This window comes from Corythoichthys intestinalis, chromosome 14 (genome assembly GCF_030265065.1).
Source record: "Corythoichthys intestinalis isolate RoL2023-P3 chromosome 14, ASM3026506v1, whole genome shotgun sequence".
Lineage (NCBI taxonomy): Eukaryota > Metazoa > Chordata > Actinopteri > Syngnathiformes > Syngnathidae > Corythoichthys > Corythoichthys intestinalis.
Genome location: NC_080408.1, coordinates 22,704,786 through 22,723,021, shown reverse-complemented (window position 1 = coordinate 22,723,021; position 18,236 = coordinate 22,704,786). Strand labels below are relative to the sequence as shown.

The following is an 18,236-nucleotide window of genomic DNA, read 5'->3' as shown; positions in this document are numbered from 1 at the left end:
GGCTGTTTTTCTGCAAAGGGACCAGGACGACTGATCTGTGTAAAGGAAAGAATGAATGGGGCCATGTATCGAGAGATTTTGAGTGAAAATCTCCTTCCATCAGCAAGGGCATTGAAGATGAGACATGGCTGGGTCTTTCGGCATGACAATGATTCCAAACACACAGCCAAGGCAACAAAGGAGTGGCTTCGTAAGAAGCATTTCAAGGTCCTGGAGTGGCCAAGCCAGTCTCCAGATCTTAACCCCATAGAAAGTCTGTGGAGGGAGTTGAAAGTCCGTGTTGTCTAACGACAGCCCCAAAACATCACTGCTCTAGAGGATATCTGCATGGAGGAATGGGCCAAAATACCAGCAACAGTGTGTGAAAAGCTTGTGAAGAGTTACAGAAAACATTTGGCCTCCGTTATTGCCAACAAAGGGGACATCACAAAGTATTGAGATGAACTTTTGGTATTGACCAAATACTTATTTTCCACCATGATTTGCAAATAAATTCTTTAAAAATCAAACAATGTGATTTTCTGTTTTTTTTTCCACATTCTGTCTCTCTCATGGTTGAGTTTTACCCATGTTGACAATTACAGGCTTCGCTAATATTTTCAAGTGGGAGAGCTTGCACAAATAGTGGTTGACTAAATACTTATTTGCCCCACTGTATCTTCGGAATTGACGGATATAGCCATCTGTAGAATAGACGGATATAGCCGTTAAAATTGTTGGATATAGGTGTTAGTGAAACTGACGAACATAGCCGTCTTTGGAATTGTTGGATATAGGTGTCAGTTAAATTGATGGATATAGGTCTCAGTGGAATTTGTCTTTGTAATTGACACATAGCTGACTGCAAAATTGATGGTTATAGTTCATTGGGATCGACTAATACATCAGGCATTGGAATTTAGCTGTCATTGGAATTAAGGGAAGCATCTATCTTCGGAATTGATAGATATAGCCATCTTTGGAATAGACGAACATAGCCGTCTTTGAAATTGACAGATATAGGTGTCAATGGAATTGACGGATATACAGTGCCCTCCATAATTTTTGGCACCCCTGAAAAAGATGACACAAAAATACACACGGTCCCAGGCTTCAACTGGGACCGTGTGCTGTGGTCAGATGAGACCAAGATTGAGCTTTTTGGCAACAAACACTCTAAGAGGGTCTGGCGTACCACGAAAGATGCGCATGCTGAAAAGCACCTCATACCCACTGTGAAGTATGGGGGTGGGTCAGTGATGCTGTGGGGCTGTTTCGTTTCCAAAGGCCCTGGGAACCTTGTTAGGGTGCATGGCATCGTGAATGCTTTGAAATACCAGGACATTTTAAATCAAAATCTGTTGTCTATTGCCCGAAAGCTGAAGATGGGTCATCACTGGGTCTTTCAGCAAGACAATGACCCTAAACTTATGGCCAAATATATACAGAAATGGTTCACCAGACATAAAATCAAGCTCCTCTCACGGCCATCTCAGTCCCCAGACCTTGTTTTGTTGGCAAAAGGGGGTTGTACAAAGTACTAACACCAAGGGTGCTAATAATTGTGACACACATTATTTGATGTCAAATAATATTTTCTTTATGTGGGATTTTTTTCCCCCACTGAATGAATGCACTTGTATTGAAGGTTGGATTTTTCTCTTTTTTCCATTAAGGTCCCATATTATTTGAATGAAAAATATATATATTAGAAGCTAAAAACCACATCTTTTTCAGGGGTGCCAATAATTATGGAGGGCACTGTATGTGTCAGTGAAATTAACGGATATAGCCGTCTTTGGAATTGACGGATATAGGTGTCAGTTAAATTGATGGATATAGGTGTCATTGGAATTGATGGATATAGGTGTCAGTGGAATTGACGGATATAGCCATATTTCGAATTGACGGATATAGGGGTCAACGAAATTGATGGATATACTGTAGCTGTCTTTGGAATTGACACGTAAAGCAGGATTTAAAATTGATGGATATACGCGTCAGTGGTAGTGAGGGATACATTCTTCTTTAGAATTGACTGATATAACAGTGTTTCGAAAAACGTCTTCTACTCTAAACCTGGCCCCAACTCTAGAGATCAAACAAGCCACACATAAGAACTCCATGAAGAGTTCCGAGAACTCTATGAAGCAAATAAGCCAAAAACTCCTGACTATTAGTTTTGGAGTAGAAACTTCCTGTCACGCCCACCAGGTCTTCCCTTCCTTCGTCATCCATCTTTTTTAATCCAAAATCGCGCACTTTCAGTCCCACATGAAGTTGTGATGTAACACTTGAATCCCACCAGCAGAGGGTGTGAGCGTGCACGCGTGTTTGTGTGTGCGCGCGTGCGCGTGCACTCCATCTGCTCTGCGATTGTAACAAGTTTCATTTCTAAAAATTCATCTCACACCAACCGAGTATCTCCTCCACGTGAGGTGATGATGATCGAGATGACGCTCTGACTCACGACTGTGTGTGTGTGTGCGTGTGTTTGGCATCAATGAATCAGGGACACATCGTGGTCCTCCTCTTCTGTCGTGACATTCATTCAAGAGAACGCGTGTGCGTGTGAGGTGGCTGACTCACAGGGAAATTCCTGTGCGGCGGAGGGAGGGCTCAAGCGGACCCCCAAGTATAATTGGTGTATGCGAGCGGAGCGCTCGACAAGAAGCAGAGCGGACGCACCGGCGAGACGGAATCGGACCCGCGCCGACCCGGAGGACCCCTTCATCAGCATGACTCGTGCTCGTCTTCTCGCTCTGACCGTCGTTTTGCGCTTATGCGCGGCCGGCTGGCCGCCGCTACCTCAATCGGACCTTCCCCCGGGTGCCCGGCAGGGGGCGGACTTGCCTGGCTGCGCCTCCTGCCAACTGAGGAAAAACTCCAGCGACGTGGTGGACGCCGTCAAGCGCCACATCCTCAACGTGTTGCACCTGAGCTCGCGGCCTAACCTGACGCGGACGCTCCCTCGCGCCGCGCTCCTCAACGCCATCCGGAAAGTTAACGTGGGCCGCGTGGCCGGCGATGGCAGCGTGGACGTCCAGGCCGACGATGCCGACCCCGAGGCCCCCGCTGTCGCTGAGGTCATCGCCTTTGCTGAACCAGGTGAGTCCACGAACTTGCCTGCTGACCTATGCTTTAAAAACAACCTGCTGAATGTGTGGTAAAATATTAGCAATTGTATTATCACTGCGGCAGTCAAGCGTGCTGACTACTGAGCTAAAAGCCCAGTCTTCAGCTGCCACTGTAAATTCTCAATGAATAAGATTTTCTTAACCTTCTATGCATAAAGCACTTCTTCCAAAAAGCCTTTAGTGGCTCTGTAGTCTGTGCGCTTGACTGCCAAGATTAACAAGGAGAACAGCATAAAAAAAATAATACAAAGATCTAACTTAAAAGTTACTGTTACTGAATCACGATAACAGTTTTACATGCAATTTATAGTGTTCCTGCTTTTTTTGTTTTAACTAGTTTGCTACCATTGACAGTGATAGAAAGGGCGTAGGTTTGCATAGGGACAGTAGGGACACAACACTACCAACTTTTCAGGATGCTCAAATTGTTCCCACCAAATTTTAAGCAACCTTATTTGCATTATATAATGAATTCAGTTATATACAGTGTTGGTAATCTTACTTTTAAAAAAAGTAATTAATTACAGTTACAAATTACTTCTCCCAAAAAGTAATTGCGTTAGTAATTCAGTTACCTGAATGTAAGAGTAATTAATTACTTGACAAAGTAACTGGTGATAATTTTCTTTTTCTTTTCTAAAAAAAAAGAAAAAAAAAAAAAGGTCACAGCTCCCATATTGCTTTAGTTCCCTTCCGTCTATTTTCGACATGTGTAAGTTTTAAAACTGTTTCATCATTTAAAGATAGATTTAAGTTAATTTTTTCCGATTTAGGAGCATTTTAGATAAAAAGTGACTTAGGTTCGCTAGGAAGGTTGTCTGCAACAGAGCCTTCATGAGAAGTCTACTGCTTTATGATGGCGGCTGTTTACGAACGCATCTAGTTCTTTATTATATTATGTTGCTAATGCCGCCGTGTCTGTCATTTGCATCTAGTTCTGTAGATATGTGATATCTACAGAAGCATCATGTGGGCATAGTTTGTAGGCTATCGGCTACAGTCAGGTATTATTGGCGCCACCTAGCATAGTAGCATCGCGTTTGCAACGGCGTCACACTCCCTTGCCTCCTCCCCACTCCTGCTCTGGTCTCTCGTCTCCGTGAGTCCGTCTTTTTCCAGACTTTTCTCGCGTCAGTCAACTAGGGCTGCAGCTATCGAATATTTTAGTAGTCGATTAATCGATGGACTAGTTAGTTCGAATAATCGAGTAATCGGATTAGGAACATGAAAAATTAAAATACCTGAGCTGAGCCTCAAACAGTTTACATTTTTTAAAAATGAGGATCTATGTTAAACAAAAGAACAATTGGCTAACTTACATAGAAAAAGTCCACTAGCTTAAATGCTATAAAATGCTAAAGTTTTTTTTTTACGTGCTAAACAAATGGTTCAGACATATATTAGCACAAAAATGGCTAACTATACCTATAAACTAAATTATGAATGCGTTAAAAAACATTAGCTCAAACAAAAACTTAGCTTACGTTGGTCTTAACAGGGAGCAGTTGGATTCAGCCATGTGAAAAGAGGCAGACCGGAGGGCAGTGTATCCACCCTCATCAATAAAACTAAATGCAAACACTTTCAAAATAAACCATTGCAACGCCACTTCAATTAAACGAATACTTGAGGCAACAAAATTTAATTCGAGTATTTTTTTCTAATCGAAGACTCGAGTTAATCAATTAATCGTTGCAGCACTACAGTCAACCTACATCGCAACGCGTAGTAACACACGCCTTTCCCGCCTCAGTAACGGTAACGGCGTTGCCAAGATGAGAAAAGTAATTAATTAGATTACCCCATTACTGAAAAAATAACGGCGTTATTTATGACGGCGTTTTTCCCAACACTGGATATATAGGTAATTTAAATTGTCTTACCATATGTTGGAAGGATAGAATAGACCTTACCATTATTAAATGAACAATTTTTCATTAAGTTCAGACTTACATGTATCCCTTTTTAATTACTGAATGTGCCGTTCCATTTTTTCCCCTTCAAAAGAATATTTTGTTGGCTGATGACTTAAAGCCCCCCCGTCCTGCCATAAAGACACACACACACACTCGCACAGCCCCGACAGATTCATGTCGTTAACATGCCCCCTTCTTTTTTTCAGCCAGCAGCAGCCACTGTCAGTCATGTAAAAAGACATCAATGTTGTGGAGATTGGCGAAACACTACTAATTTTGTTACTGAAAGTCCGACCTGCATCAGAGTTAGCATAACATTAAACCTGCTAACCTGCAAAACTACTGCAGTCAGGCCAGCCTCCACAAGGAACAATGAAGTCAAGCTAGCCATCTGTTATTTAGATCATTGTTTGCATTATGTGCATTACGGTAATATCGTCCCTACCAATGTTGAAACCAAACCTATGCCCTTGGGTGATAGACATCCAAATTGGACAACCCTCCGAATTCAAATGGACTGAACGGACCAATATACGTATATAAAGTAGGACGGCTGGCAACACTGCCTGGCAGCCTGCAAACAGTTTGCTGAAGACATGTCAACAAAGCACATGGATTACTGGAACCATGTCCTATGGTCTGATGAGACGGGCGGGCTTTCTTGTGTACCGTCTTCAGAAGAGGCTTCCTCCTGGGGGGACAGCCATGCACACCAATTTGATGTAAAGTGCGGCGTGTGGTCTGAGCAGTAACCTGCTGACCCCCTACCTCTTCAATCTCTGCAGCAATGCTGATAGCACTCCTGTAACGAGTCACATGACATTTTGGAGGGAAAATGACAAGCAGTACTCAATTTGGACATTTAGGGATGTACGTAGTTTCTATGGGGTGTATTCACTTTTTTGCCAGGGGTTTAGATATTAATGGCTATATTTGAAGTTATTTTGAGGGGAAAATGAATTAACTCTGTTACATGAGCTGCACACAGACTACTTTTCATTGTGTCAAAGTGTCATTTTGTCAGTGTTGTCCCATGAAAAGATATATACGTATATCTGCAGAAATGCGAGGGGTGCACTCACTTTTGTGATACACTGTACTTGAGATTAACTAGTCAAATCAGAAGTTTTAATTGCCACCCTCTCATAATAATACAACTTCATTCACATAATACTATGACATTTTTTCTCGTAATTCTAAAGCTTTATTCTTGTAATAACACAAATTTAATATCATCATATTATGAATTTTTCCGCACAAAATTGCAACTTTATTCTCGTAATATCACGAATTTAATCTTGGAATTCTACTACTTTTTTCCTCGTAATATTACATATTTTATCTCTCAATACCACGATTTTAATCTCATAGTATTATACTGTAACTTTATTTTGGTAATATCGCAACTTTAAACTCGCAGTACTGAGACTTTTTTTTCCGTAGTACTACGACTTTATTCTGGTAATATCAAGAATTTAATTTTGTATTTTATTTTTCCACATAATATTACAATAATATTTTCATAATGAATTAAATCTCATAATATTTTGAGTTTATTGTTATAGTTTTTTTTGTGTGTGTGTGACACAAATACGCATAAAAAAACATTTACTTTAGAATTTAATTAGAAAAAAATAGTTTAAAAAATCATATTTACCGTTTTTTCTTTTTAGTTTTTTGAACTAACAAAACAATTAAAATACTTGGTAGTGAATAAATTTACAGTTTTTAGGTAATAATAAATATTAACTGTAAAAAATAAGTATAAAATAAAATAAGACCCAATTACTAACCATAGACTTCACTATCAGTTGACGGAACACGGGGCTCAAGGCCAATCCGTAGGGGGCCTATTTTCAAAAACTTAAAATTGATGGGGGGGTCAGCCTGTTAGTGCTCAGACGCCGCACTCTACCTCAAATTGGTGTGCATGTCTGTCACCCCAGGAGGAAGCCTCTTCTTCTGCCATTCTGTTAACTATGAAAACGTAATTATTTATTCGCTAATCGATTAGCCAGTTAATTTTACCAGCCGTGGATCACCTGCTATTATTGGCCCAAGACGTCCATTTTGACTGGGAGGACTCCCAGTCAAAATGGATTGCATTTCTAGCTCCGTCAATGGCAGCCAATGAGTTAAAACATTCATGTGGAATAGCAAACATAATTTGTGTGGCCCGAACCAGGCAAGCAAACACCGAGATATTAATAGCGGCCTTATTGAAAAGGCTGCTTAATGAGTGGGAGGCACGAAGGGAAGAAGGACTTCATTCAGACACACTAATTGGTCTGCCCGGGAAAAAAATGGCCGCTTCTGGTCTTTTTTTAGCACGTCCGCTAATAGCCGAGCTAACGCGCGTCTTTGTTTTGCTTTGCCAGGAGAGGCCGGGAACACCTTGACCTTCGACCTTTCAAAGGAAGCCGGCAAATCGGCACTGGTGGAACGCGCCGAGCTCTGGATCTTTCTCAAATCGTCGCGTTCCAATCGCGGGAAAAGCAAAGTGAAACTGCAGCTTCATGCTGGCGCCGTTGCGGCAGCGGAGAAGACTGTGGAGGCGCGTCGCAGTGGTTGGCACGCGCTAGCGGCACCGCGTTGCGTTCAGGCCTCGCTGGACCGAGCCGACGGTCCGCTAAGGTTGCGGCTGTCATGCCCGCTTTGCGCTAATGCTGGCGCCACGCTAGCACTGCCTTCCGCCGACGGCGACCAATCGCATCGGCCCTTCCTGACGGTGGCGCTGCGGGCCAGAGAGGAAACGACTCGACGGCGATCCGCCCGGAGTTTGGACTGCGACGGAAAAACGCGCTCGTGCTGCAAACAACATTTTTACGTCAGTTTCAAAGACATCGGTTGGAGCGACTGGATCATCGCGCCGTCCGGTTACCGCGCCAACTACTGTGAGGGGGACTGTCCCAACCGCACGGCCGGCGGCGGCTCCGCACTCTCCTTCCACGCCGCCGTCATCGACCAATACCGCATGAGGGGTTACGGACCCTTCCAAAACATCAAGTCGTGCTGCGTGCCCACGCGTCTGCGCGCCATGTCCATGCTTTACTTTGACGACGAACAGATGATTGTCAAAAAAGACATACACGATATGATCGTGGAGCAGTGCGGCTGTTCCTGAAAAAAAGTCGGCCGATCATATGTCGGGTTTTTACGGTGGTCGAACACTGTCGGGCCTTTTGCAAATTCAAATCTCGAACGCTAACAGCAACAATGGAAGCAGACTTACAAAGGTAGACACACGTTGTTAGATTTGTGACTACGAGATGACAATATACACTATACCTGTTCCTGCAATGCACATTTTGGATAGAAAACAGGGCCAAATTTGCACTATCAGCCAATGAGTCAAGGGCGTAGGTTTGGTCTCAACATTGGAAGGGATGATATAACAGCATAAAAGCATTTAAAGTATTTAAAGATACAGTGATACCTCGGCTCACGAACGCTTAAGCTCACGAACTTTTCGCCTCAAGAACATTAAATTCGCGAGCATATAGTCTCTGCTGGCGAACTAGTTTTCGGCGGACGAACCAAGCCACGCGGTCGGACAGCGCCACGAGAAGCTGACGCACGCTCACGGCGTCCCAGTTCGTCCCCTCCCTTTCGTTGAGTGCGGACGTGGTTTGTGTTTGATAGACATTTTGGACCATATTGAGTGTACTTTTGCTATTATGGGACCGAAAAAGAGTTACATACAGTCCTTATGGAAGGTGACTCGTGTTACCAATTCGCCCTCGACTGGTAATTGGCGGTGCTTTCAGCTTCCCACCGTCGTGAGAAGTGGACCGGCGAGTCACGTTGGCTCGTTGTCGTCGGTTGTCTTCGGTTCGCCCGATTTCCTCTCCAGAAAGGAGGCGGCGTGCATACAAACACCCAGAGGCGTCGGATGGCTTTTTGTGGGCACTTTTATTAACAACCAAAAGCATGTGGGGGGCACAGCAGTGGAGTCTACGCTAACTGCGCACTTTGCCGGTAACACTCTCCTTCCAAACAGTAACTCCCTCCCTCCTCCTCCCACTCCTCCCACTCCCATACCATCGCAAAGGTAAATAAAACAACTTTATTATACAGTACAGTTTATTTCTTTAATTATAATACAATAGCACACTTATTATACATAAAATAAGGTATATTTTTGTGTAGTTTTAAGGCTTATTTAGTAGAAAATTGTTTTATGGGGACCTGGGAACGGATTATTCTCATTTTAATGGTTTCTTATGGGAAATAAATGTTCGGAAGACGAACTTTTCGCCTCACGCACACTTTCTGGGAACCAATTATGTTCGTGAGCTGAGGTATCACTGTAGATTCAAGTCAAGATTTTGCCGATTTAAGAGTATTTTGGATAAAAGATTACTTAGGTTCGCAAGAAAGGTTCACTACAAACGAGCCTTTCTGAGAAGTCTACTGCTTTAAGATGGCAGCTGTTTACCAACGACGGCAAGTGTATCATTTCGCATCTAGTTCATATACATGTGAAATCTAGCGTAGCATCATGTAGGCGTAGTTTGTAGGCTGTCAGCTACAGTCAGGTATTATTGGAGCCACCTAGCCTAGCATCGCGTTTGCAATGGCGTCACAACTCCCCCTTTCCCAATCCCGCTCTCCTTCCTCCGTGTCTCTGACTTTTCTCGAGTCATTCAACCAACGTAGTAACGCATTGTAACGCACATTGCCTCGTTGCCGAAACGGTGACAAAATCCGAACAGAGAAAAAAAACATAATGCACGAAAAAAGTACAGATTTTGAACATACGGCATACACATTTAAAAATCAGTGCTCACTTGTACAAATTACGCCAAAACCGTACAACTTGACAGGTATGTGCTAAATCAGGGGTGTTCATTTCGTCATTCACGATCGACCAGTCGATCGCGACGCTAGTGTGGGTTGCTCGTGGCTAAATAAAATACCAAAATATCTAAATGATCATAGTTTTCACATGACGCAGGGAACTTTTCGGCTGACCCCCAAAAATTTACCATTCGCCAGTGAACGTGGGTTTTTTGGGAAAAAAAAAATCAAATGTATGTAGTCCTACAATTTTTGACCAAATCACGTAATTTATACATCGAAAACTCAAGGACGGTAAGGAGCATAAAAGTTGTACACAGAATTTGGCAAAAACGTCCGGTTCCCCCAAATTAGCCAAAAACCTGTCCCATTCATTTCTAATGGGATGCCATTGACAGCCATGTACGTCCAAATTTCCCATTCATTTTGAATGGCAGGAAAACATAGATCCTTGTGAATTTTGACACTTTACCATGACAGCCCATTGACATTCAACTGGCGCCCAAGTAAGTCAATGCCACTGACAGTCATTCACGTCCATGCCATTGACGGCCATGTACGTCCTAATTTCCCATTCATTTTCAATGGGTGGAAAACATACGTCCTTGTGATTTTTTTACCAAAAACTTACCGTTACAGCCCATTGACATTCAACTGGTGCACAAGTAAGTCGATGCTATTGACAGCCATGAAACCAGACGTGTCCCCGAAATGTCCCCAAATCAACAGGAAGTGACTTGATATCAACAGATTCAGAGATTTACTTGTCATTGACACCAGCTCTCACAAGATGACAACAGATGGCAACGAAATTCCGTTCGATGAGTGAGCATCGGGCCGCTGCGGACGTAGAGCAGTTACAGAAGTTACAGTACACACGTATATCATACAACATAGCAGGGATATGACACGACACAAAGATCACATGCAGGGATTTTTTGTATGAAAAAAAGGAGAACTACCAGTCATGGCTGGAGGAAGGGGGGGGATCATTGATAGTATGAAAAAGGCGGTAGCGGACTGGAGGGGGGAGGTTGTGTGTGAGTGTGTGAAAGCACAAGTGTATCAGTATTAGTACGTGTCTGTAGACAAAATAAAAGTCGCAGGGTGCTGCGACCGGCCTTGGGAAGAGAGTCAAGGGCAAGAGATAGGGCCATCTGCGCGGCTCTCTCTATGAGAAGGGAGGGGTGGAATAAGGGACGTGTCCCCCAAATGTCCCAAAATCAACAGGAAGTGACCTGATAGATCTGTATCTACAGTACCTGTATCTAGTTTTGATTATGTTGTGTGTATGTTGTGTTGTGTTAGCAACATATGAGGTTATGCAGCACCCATCTGTCTCTTTCTAAGCAGCTTCTTGCTAATGTTTTTTTTTTGGTTCTATAGTTTCCAACAGCGTTCACTACATTTCTCACAGTTTAACTAACGATAACAGTAGAAAACATAAACAGAAGGACACTTCTCTCTGAGCAGCTTCAGTTCACAGTTTAATTTTATGCTAACTCTGATGCAGGTTGGACTTTCAGTAGCAAAATTAGTGGTGTGTTTCCAACCTCCACAACATTGGGGTCTTTTTAAATTATTTGCAGTGGCTGCTGCTGGCCGAAAAAAAACCTTCTAATATCCCTCCTATTCGAAGGGGGGGGTTGAGGCGGCATGTTGTCGACATGTATTTCTGTTGGGGCTGTGGGAGTGTGAGCGTGCGTGTGTGTCGGGGGTGGGTCAAGTTATCAGCCAATCAAACGTGCGTTTGAATTGAAAATAATTCACTTAATAATGGTAGGGTCAATTGTCAATTCTATCCTTGTAACGTATGTGAAGACAATCTAAATTATCTGTATAACTGAACTCATTATATAATGCATATAAGGTTGCTTAAAGGTTGGTGGGGACAATTTGAGCATCCTGAAAAGTTGATGGTGTTATGTCCCTACCGTCCCTATGCAGACCTACGCCCTTGCAATGAGTTGTAGCAGAGATGTAACAAATCGATGTCTACCAAAGTGAATCTACTGTTGTAATTCTGCTTCCGTTGTGGTCATTTTACGTCCATATTGTGTTATTCACTTTCATTTTTGTTTCTTCAGCAACGCAATTTGAAATTGCCAATTACCTGACACTTCTCGGCCACAGTAGATTTAACCTTGGAAGTCTTTTCCACATTGGAAAGAAAGTATGAAAGTCTGATGTCATCCTTTTTTGTTACCGCCTAGCGTCAAAGTCTCGTTTGACGACGGCGAACACTTGCAGAGTTGAGCGAGTCGTTGAAAGAAGCCAAAGATTTCAAGTTGGCTGAGGTAGAAACGTCGCGGGAAAACCGAGATATACCTGTTTTCTGACGGACAGGAAGCGGACGTGGTGGTTAGGTAGAAGTTCCAGGCCGAAGAAGTAGGCCAGCCAAAATTGGTCACCCGGGCAACAATGTGTCTGTTCACTGACCTACAAACTCACGACAGATTTTGGAAAGACAAAAGGTTCGAATTAAGGCATTGTGGGTAGTGGACTCACTCACAAATATCATCAGTTTTCCCAAAAGATGACATGACGTCCGCTCCAAAGTATTCTGTTGTTTTTCACTTCCTTTCAAAACACTTTCCGGATGGCGTGACGTCAATTTTAAAACTTATATGTCAACTACGCACCTACACTTGTTACGGTCTAAAGCTCACGCACTCGTATGTTGTCCTTTTTCAATAAATATTTTTTTTTAGGGTGCACAGGTTAAGAACACAGCTGTGATGTCATCATGTTCAACCGTTTACTAACTTTCACTCGTGTGATGTCATCATCCTGTGACGTGTTCTGGTCAAATAAAGGAATGCTTAGGTGAAACGCTTACAAGTCTTTGAAAAACACAATTGTATCTGTCTCTTGAAATAGGGGTGTGTTTGTGGTCATACGTCGGAAGAGAGTGCTAACGACCACGCTCCTAAAACACGTCACAAGAAAGCACTAACTTTCTTCATAAACGTATTCCGAAACATCTCCCAGATTGGGCTATCTTTATTTCTGCTAAATTCTTGTATTTGAAAATCATTGGGCATCTAGCTAGCTTTTGGGTGCACCAATAGTTTGCAATTGTTTGCGCACGAGAAACAATCTGGTGCTCACCAGATAGTATTAGGTGCGCACTCGAAACTATCTGGTGCGCACCAGAAACAATCTGGTTGTTCCGACACAATGTATTGATCAGTGTTGTTAACGCGTTACTGTAATCTGATTACTTTCTTTCAGTAACGAGCAATCTAACGCGTTAGTTTTTCCAAGCCAGTAATCTGATTAAAGTTAGTTTCCTCAGTAACTGTGCGTTACTATTTTGTTTTAGCCTCATACTGTATGTAGAATGAAGAATACTGTAGTCATGTCTGAAGAGCATTTGAATAGAAAATACCACATTTGAGTTTGGGAGTGACATCACATCTCACGTTTTCTCATCAGAAAAAAACGGGTCACATGTAGTACCATGCTGTATGCGCGGCGTCTGCCACATAGCCTGGCTATCAGGATGCTAACAGTAAAGGAGCCGGAAAGATACAACAAACGCCTGCATTTGCTCACTGGAGATACAGCCATTACTTCACATATCCGTCCAGTAAAGATGACAAAAATATCTCCGTGCGTTGCAAACTCTGCGCTGGCTCAGATGGACTGTCGACCGCTATATACTCGACATCCAATTCAACAAGGAAGCACTTGGAATTACAGCACAACGCGTCGCGAAAAAAACTCAAAACAAGACGACAGGTAACGAGACAGCCAGCAACTAGCCTTTATAATATGTGTAATTATGTACATTTTATAGTTAGAGTTTGTAATCGTAGGCGGAGTTTTACATTTGTGGGACTGGGGGGAGAAGCATGTTGAAAACTGAAACGAAGGTCAAAAGTTTGGACACACTTCATAATTTTTGCGTTTTATATATTTTCACTGCTATTGTAAATTCTCACTGAAGACGTCAAAACTATGAACGAAAATGTGGAATGGCAAAAAAAGTGAAATAACTGAAAACAGGTTTTGTATTCTACATTGTTCAAAGTATCCACCTTTGAGGTGTCTCCAAACTTTTGGCCAATACTGTACAGTATATTATATATATATATCTTGATACTGTTCGAGTTCAATCAGCTGTTGAAGTTGTTGTTGGCAGCGTTTCAAAGCTTAGGTTTAAAGACATTCTAAATATCCATCTTGCCTACTCTGGTGTAGTTTTGGCTAAGCAAAGCAAAGGATAGTCTCAAGGTGCTAGTCACATGATCTGTTCGAAAATGATTTTGACCGATTATGAAAACTGTACGTTGTAGGATTTTTGTTAATTTCATAATTTTTTGTTGTTTTATTGCTTTACAACTTTTATAGACAACATTTTAATGGCTAGGTCTTTATTTCAAAGGGGAAGTTCAGAATTGTTTACATTGGGCTTCATCTTGGAGTTAGCGGGGATTTAATTAGTCGTTGGACTTTATTTAAACAAATTTCGTGCAGTTTGTCAGTTATTTGTTAGTTTTAAGGCTCCGGGATGGCTAAGCTAGGGCGAGTCAATGGTGGTTGAAATCAACTCCATCGACGAATTAAACCCCCGCTAACTCAAAGATTAAGCCTTATGTGAAAAACTCAATTACACGTGATGAAATTTTTCTGTTATTTTTATGTTGAGGCAAGAAAAGGAGAAACATTGGTAAAAAGTAACTGATAAGTTACTTTTAAAGTAAATCAGTTACTTTGATAATAAAGTAATCAGTAAAGTAACTAGATTACTTTTTTGAGGTGTAATCAGTAATCAGTAATTAAATTACTTTTTTAAGTAATCCGTGACAACACTGGTATTGATGATGTGCAAGTAATGCAGTAATATCTTTATATTTGAATCCAAGATTGAAGTAAAGCCCCAGGGTTCCGTCCTGGGTCCGCTCCTCTTCATTATTTACATCCTCCCTCTTGGTTCCATCTTCCGCGAATGCAACATTCACTTCCACTGCTACGCGGATGACACCCATCTCTATATTTCCTCAAAATCAACCTCTTACCTTCCACCCTCATCCCTCGCCCTCTGTTTAGAAGACATTAACTCTTGCTTCTCCTCCAACTTCCTCTTCCTGAATAGCTCAAAATCAGAAGCCCTCCTTGTGGCAACAACGCCATGCACTTTAATGACAATAACTTCTCTATTACCATCAACAATGTACCCATTTCTCCCTCTACTCAGGTTAAGAGTCTGGGTGTCATCCTCGACTGCACGCTCTCCTTCTGCTCCCATATCAACGACATCACCAGATCAGCTTACTTCCACCTTTGCAATATTTCTCGCCTCCTCCCTTCTCTCACCCGCCATACCGCTTCCAGTCTTGTCTGTAGTCTAGTCACTTCCCGGCTCGGTTACTGTAACTCACTGCTCTTCGGTCTCCCAAATAAGTCCCCCCAGAAACTGCAGCTGCTGCAAAATTCATCACTCGGACCCCACCACTCATCACATCACCCCCATCCTCTGTCAACTTCCCTGGCTACGGGTCAAACAAAAAATCAACTACAAGATCCTTGTCTTTACGTTTAAAGCACTCTCCTCTGTATTAACTGCTCCCCCCCACCGTTCACTTCACTTCTCCTCTATTCTCCACCTTGCGGTCTCCCGTGTCCGTCTCGCCACCTTAGGTACCGGAGCGTTCAGTCACTGTGCCCCCCAGCTCTGCAAGTCCCTAACCCTCGGTGGTCTTTCAGTGCCATGGATGATCACAGACGTCCAATCATCTTAAAAATTTATTTCACCCAACTTTTTATGAATTTATTTCTGGTAGACGTCCCATCCAGTCTATCCCTCCCACTTCAAATAAAATGGACGTCTAGCTCCGGCAATGGAAGCCAAAATGATTTTATGAAAAAACTAGGGCTGTCAAAATTATCGCGTTAACGGGCGGTAATTAATTTTTTAAATTAATCACGTTAAAATATTTGACGCAATTAACGCACATGCCCTGCTCAAACAGATTAAAATGACAGCACAGTGTCATGTCCACTTGTTACTTGTGTTTTTTTGGTGTTTTGTCGCCCTCTGCTGGCGCTTGGGTGCGACTGATTTTAAGGGTTTCAGCACCATGAGCATTGTGTAATTATTGACATCAACAATGGCAAGCTACTAGTTTATTTTTTGATTGAAAATTTTACAAATTTTATTAAAAAGAAAACATTAAGAGGGTTTTTAATATAAAATTTCTATAACTTGTACTAACATTTATCTTTTAAGAACTACAAGTCTTTCTATCCATGGATCGCTTTAACAGAATGTTAATGTTAATGCCATCTTGTTGATTTATTATTATAACAAACAAATACAGTACTGATGTACCGTATGTTGAATGTATATATCCGTCTTGTGTCCTATCTTTCCATTCCAACAATAATTTACAGACAAATATGGCATATTTTATAGATGGTTTGAATTGCGATTAATTACGATTAATTAATTTTTAAGCTGTGATTAACTCGATTAAAAATTTTAATTGTTTGACAGCCCTAGAAAAAACATAAAATGCCAATGAACGGTACGAATTTTTTGGATCTGTGTTGAACTTGTGAGTGTGAGCGGTAAAATCAAGGGCGTAGGTTTGCATATGGACGTTAGGGACAAAACACTACCAACTTTTCAGGATGCTCAAATTGTCCTCACCAACTTTTATGTAACCTTATTTGCGTTATATAATGACTTCAGTTATATAGGTTATTTAGATTGTCTTCCCATATGTTTTGATGGTTGTAATTGACCCCACCATTATTAAGTGAATTATTTTCATTATGTTCAGACTTACATGTACCCCTTTTCACTTGCTGAATGTGCAAGTCCATTTTTTTTCCTAAACTCCTAAACGCACATTTGATTGGCTGAGGACTTGAAACACACCCACACATATTAGATGTTTTTTTTTCCAGCCAGCAGCAGCCAGTGTAAGAAATGTAAAAAGATGTCAATGCTGTGGAAGCGGGGAACACACCGCTAATTCTGCTACTGAAAGTCCGACCTGCATCAGCATAACATTAAACTGTGTGAACTTGCTAACCTGCAAAACTCGAATAGGAAGCTGCTTAGAGAGAAGTCCTCCTGTATGTGTTTTCTACTGCAAATGTTAAATTAACTGAGAAATGTAGTGAACTGAGGTTTACCCTTTCTCCCCAATTTGCCCTATTTCATCTATGCTGTTTTAAAGCAGCCCACAGGAGCTTTCATTTTTTTGTTGAGGTTGGCTGTGCTTGTGGACAAAAGCAGAAGTGTTTTACCTGAAGGACGGCTTGACAAAGTTTTTTTCAGTTATATTTACAGTAATGTCTTTATTTAGACAATGTTGAGTGATCTTTAGACAAATGTTGATTTTTTATTTTTTTTTTAATTCCTGGATAGTTAAGAGATGAATAACAAGGTTGTATTTTTTGTGTATGTTAATAATAATTTAAGTGATGTTCAAATAATGCAATTTAAATTTGCTCATGAAATCCAGACATTTTTCAAAGTTTTCAAAAAATTTCCTTTGGTAGTTTTTGAAAACAAAGGTTTGAATTGAACGGTGTACTGTAGGTTGAACCAATACACATAAAAGTTAGTATACAGTAAATTAATCCAGATTTATTTTACATTGATCAGTATGAATGTCCCATCCCCGGCAAAAGGTGTACATGCAGGTTATGCTGTTATATTGTCCCTACCAATATTGAGACTAAACCTACTCCCTTGGGCAGAGGCGTAGGAAGGGTCCCCGGGGGTCCCAGGCAACAAGCAACATGGGGCCCTTCGAGCGTCTGCAAGTAAGGGGGACAGTTGGACTTGGAGCAATAGCATATTTAACAAAAGTATAATAACGCCTCGGTCTCATAGAGCGCTTTTTAGGACACCCAAAGTGCCCGGCTTCTACTACAAAAAAGCAGAAGAAGAGAAAAGGAAGCAAGACAGCGGTGAGTGTACTACGTTACTGGAGTTTTATGTCCTAATGGTTGCATTCAGGATGCTCAAATTGTCCCCACCATTTTATGTCCTAATGGTTGCATTAGGACATAAAACTCCAGTAATGTAGTACACTCACCGCTGTCTTGCTTCCTTTTCTCCTCTTCTGCTTTTTTTTTTTCTTTCTTTTGTCGCTTCCAGAAGGATAACTTCTCTTCATTTTGGATATACGCCAATTAAAAAAAAGCCAAATCGCCGCTCACTCTCACTCTGAGTCACGTGAGGGAGGGAGTGGGTGTAGAGCAAGTGAAGGGGCCCTTTCAAGGAACTCAGACACAAGGCTGTCAATGGCAACGTCGCACTTGTCACTGCGACAGTGCAGTAAAGCTGTGTGTGCTAAATCTGTTGGCCCTCTTGGGGCCCCTGCTGGCTGGGGGCCTAGGCAATTGCCTGGTTTGCGACGCCTCTGCCCTTGGGTAAAAT

The 18,236-nt window shown here is 41.9% G+C and overlaps 1 protein-coding gene across 1 annotated transcript; it reads left to right on the top strand.

Moving 5' to 3' along the window:
• The first annotated feature begins 2,665 nt into the window (after window positions 1-2,665).
• inhbab (inhibin subunit beta Ab) lies at window positions 2,666-8,453 on the top strand. Its single transcript, XM_057857744.1, has 2 exons — window positions 2,666-3,087; window positions 7,411-8,453. The coding sequence occupies exons 1-2, from the start codon at window positions 2,718-2,720 to the stop codon at window positions 8,154-8,156; spliced, it is 1,116 nt and encodes a 371-aa protein (XP_057713727.1). The 5' UTR covers window positions 2,666-2,717; the 3' UTR covers window positions 8,157-8,453.
• Window positions 8,454-18,236: the final 9,783 nt, after the last annotated feature.

Excerpts from the sequence above, each read along its gene's own strand:
- inhbab (XM_057857744.1), top strand. The coding sequence starts at position 2,718 with ATGACTCGTGCTCGTCTTCTCGCTCTGACCGTCGTTTTGCGCTTATGC. Across the intron at positions 3,088-7,410 it reads CATCGCCTTTGCTGAACCAG|GAGAGGCCGGGAACACCTTG; the intron begins GTGAGTCCACGA and ends TTGCTTTGCCAG.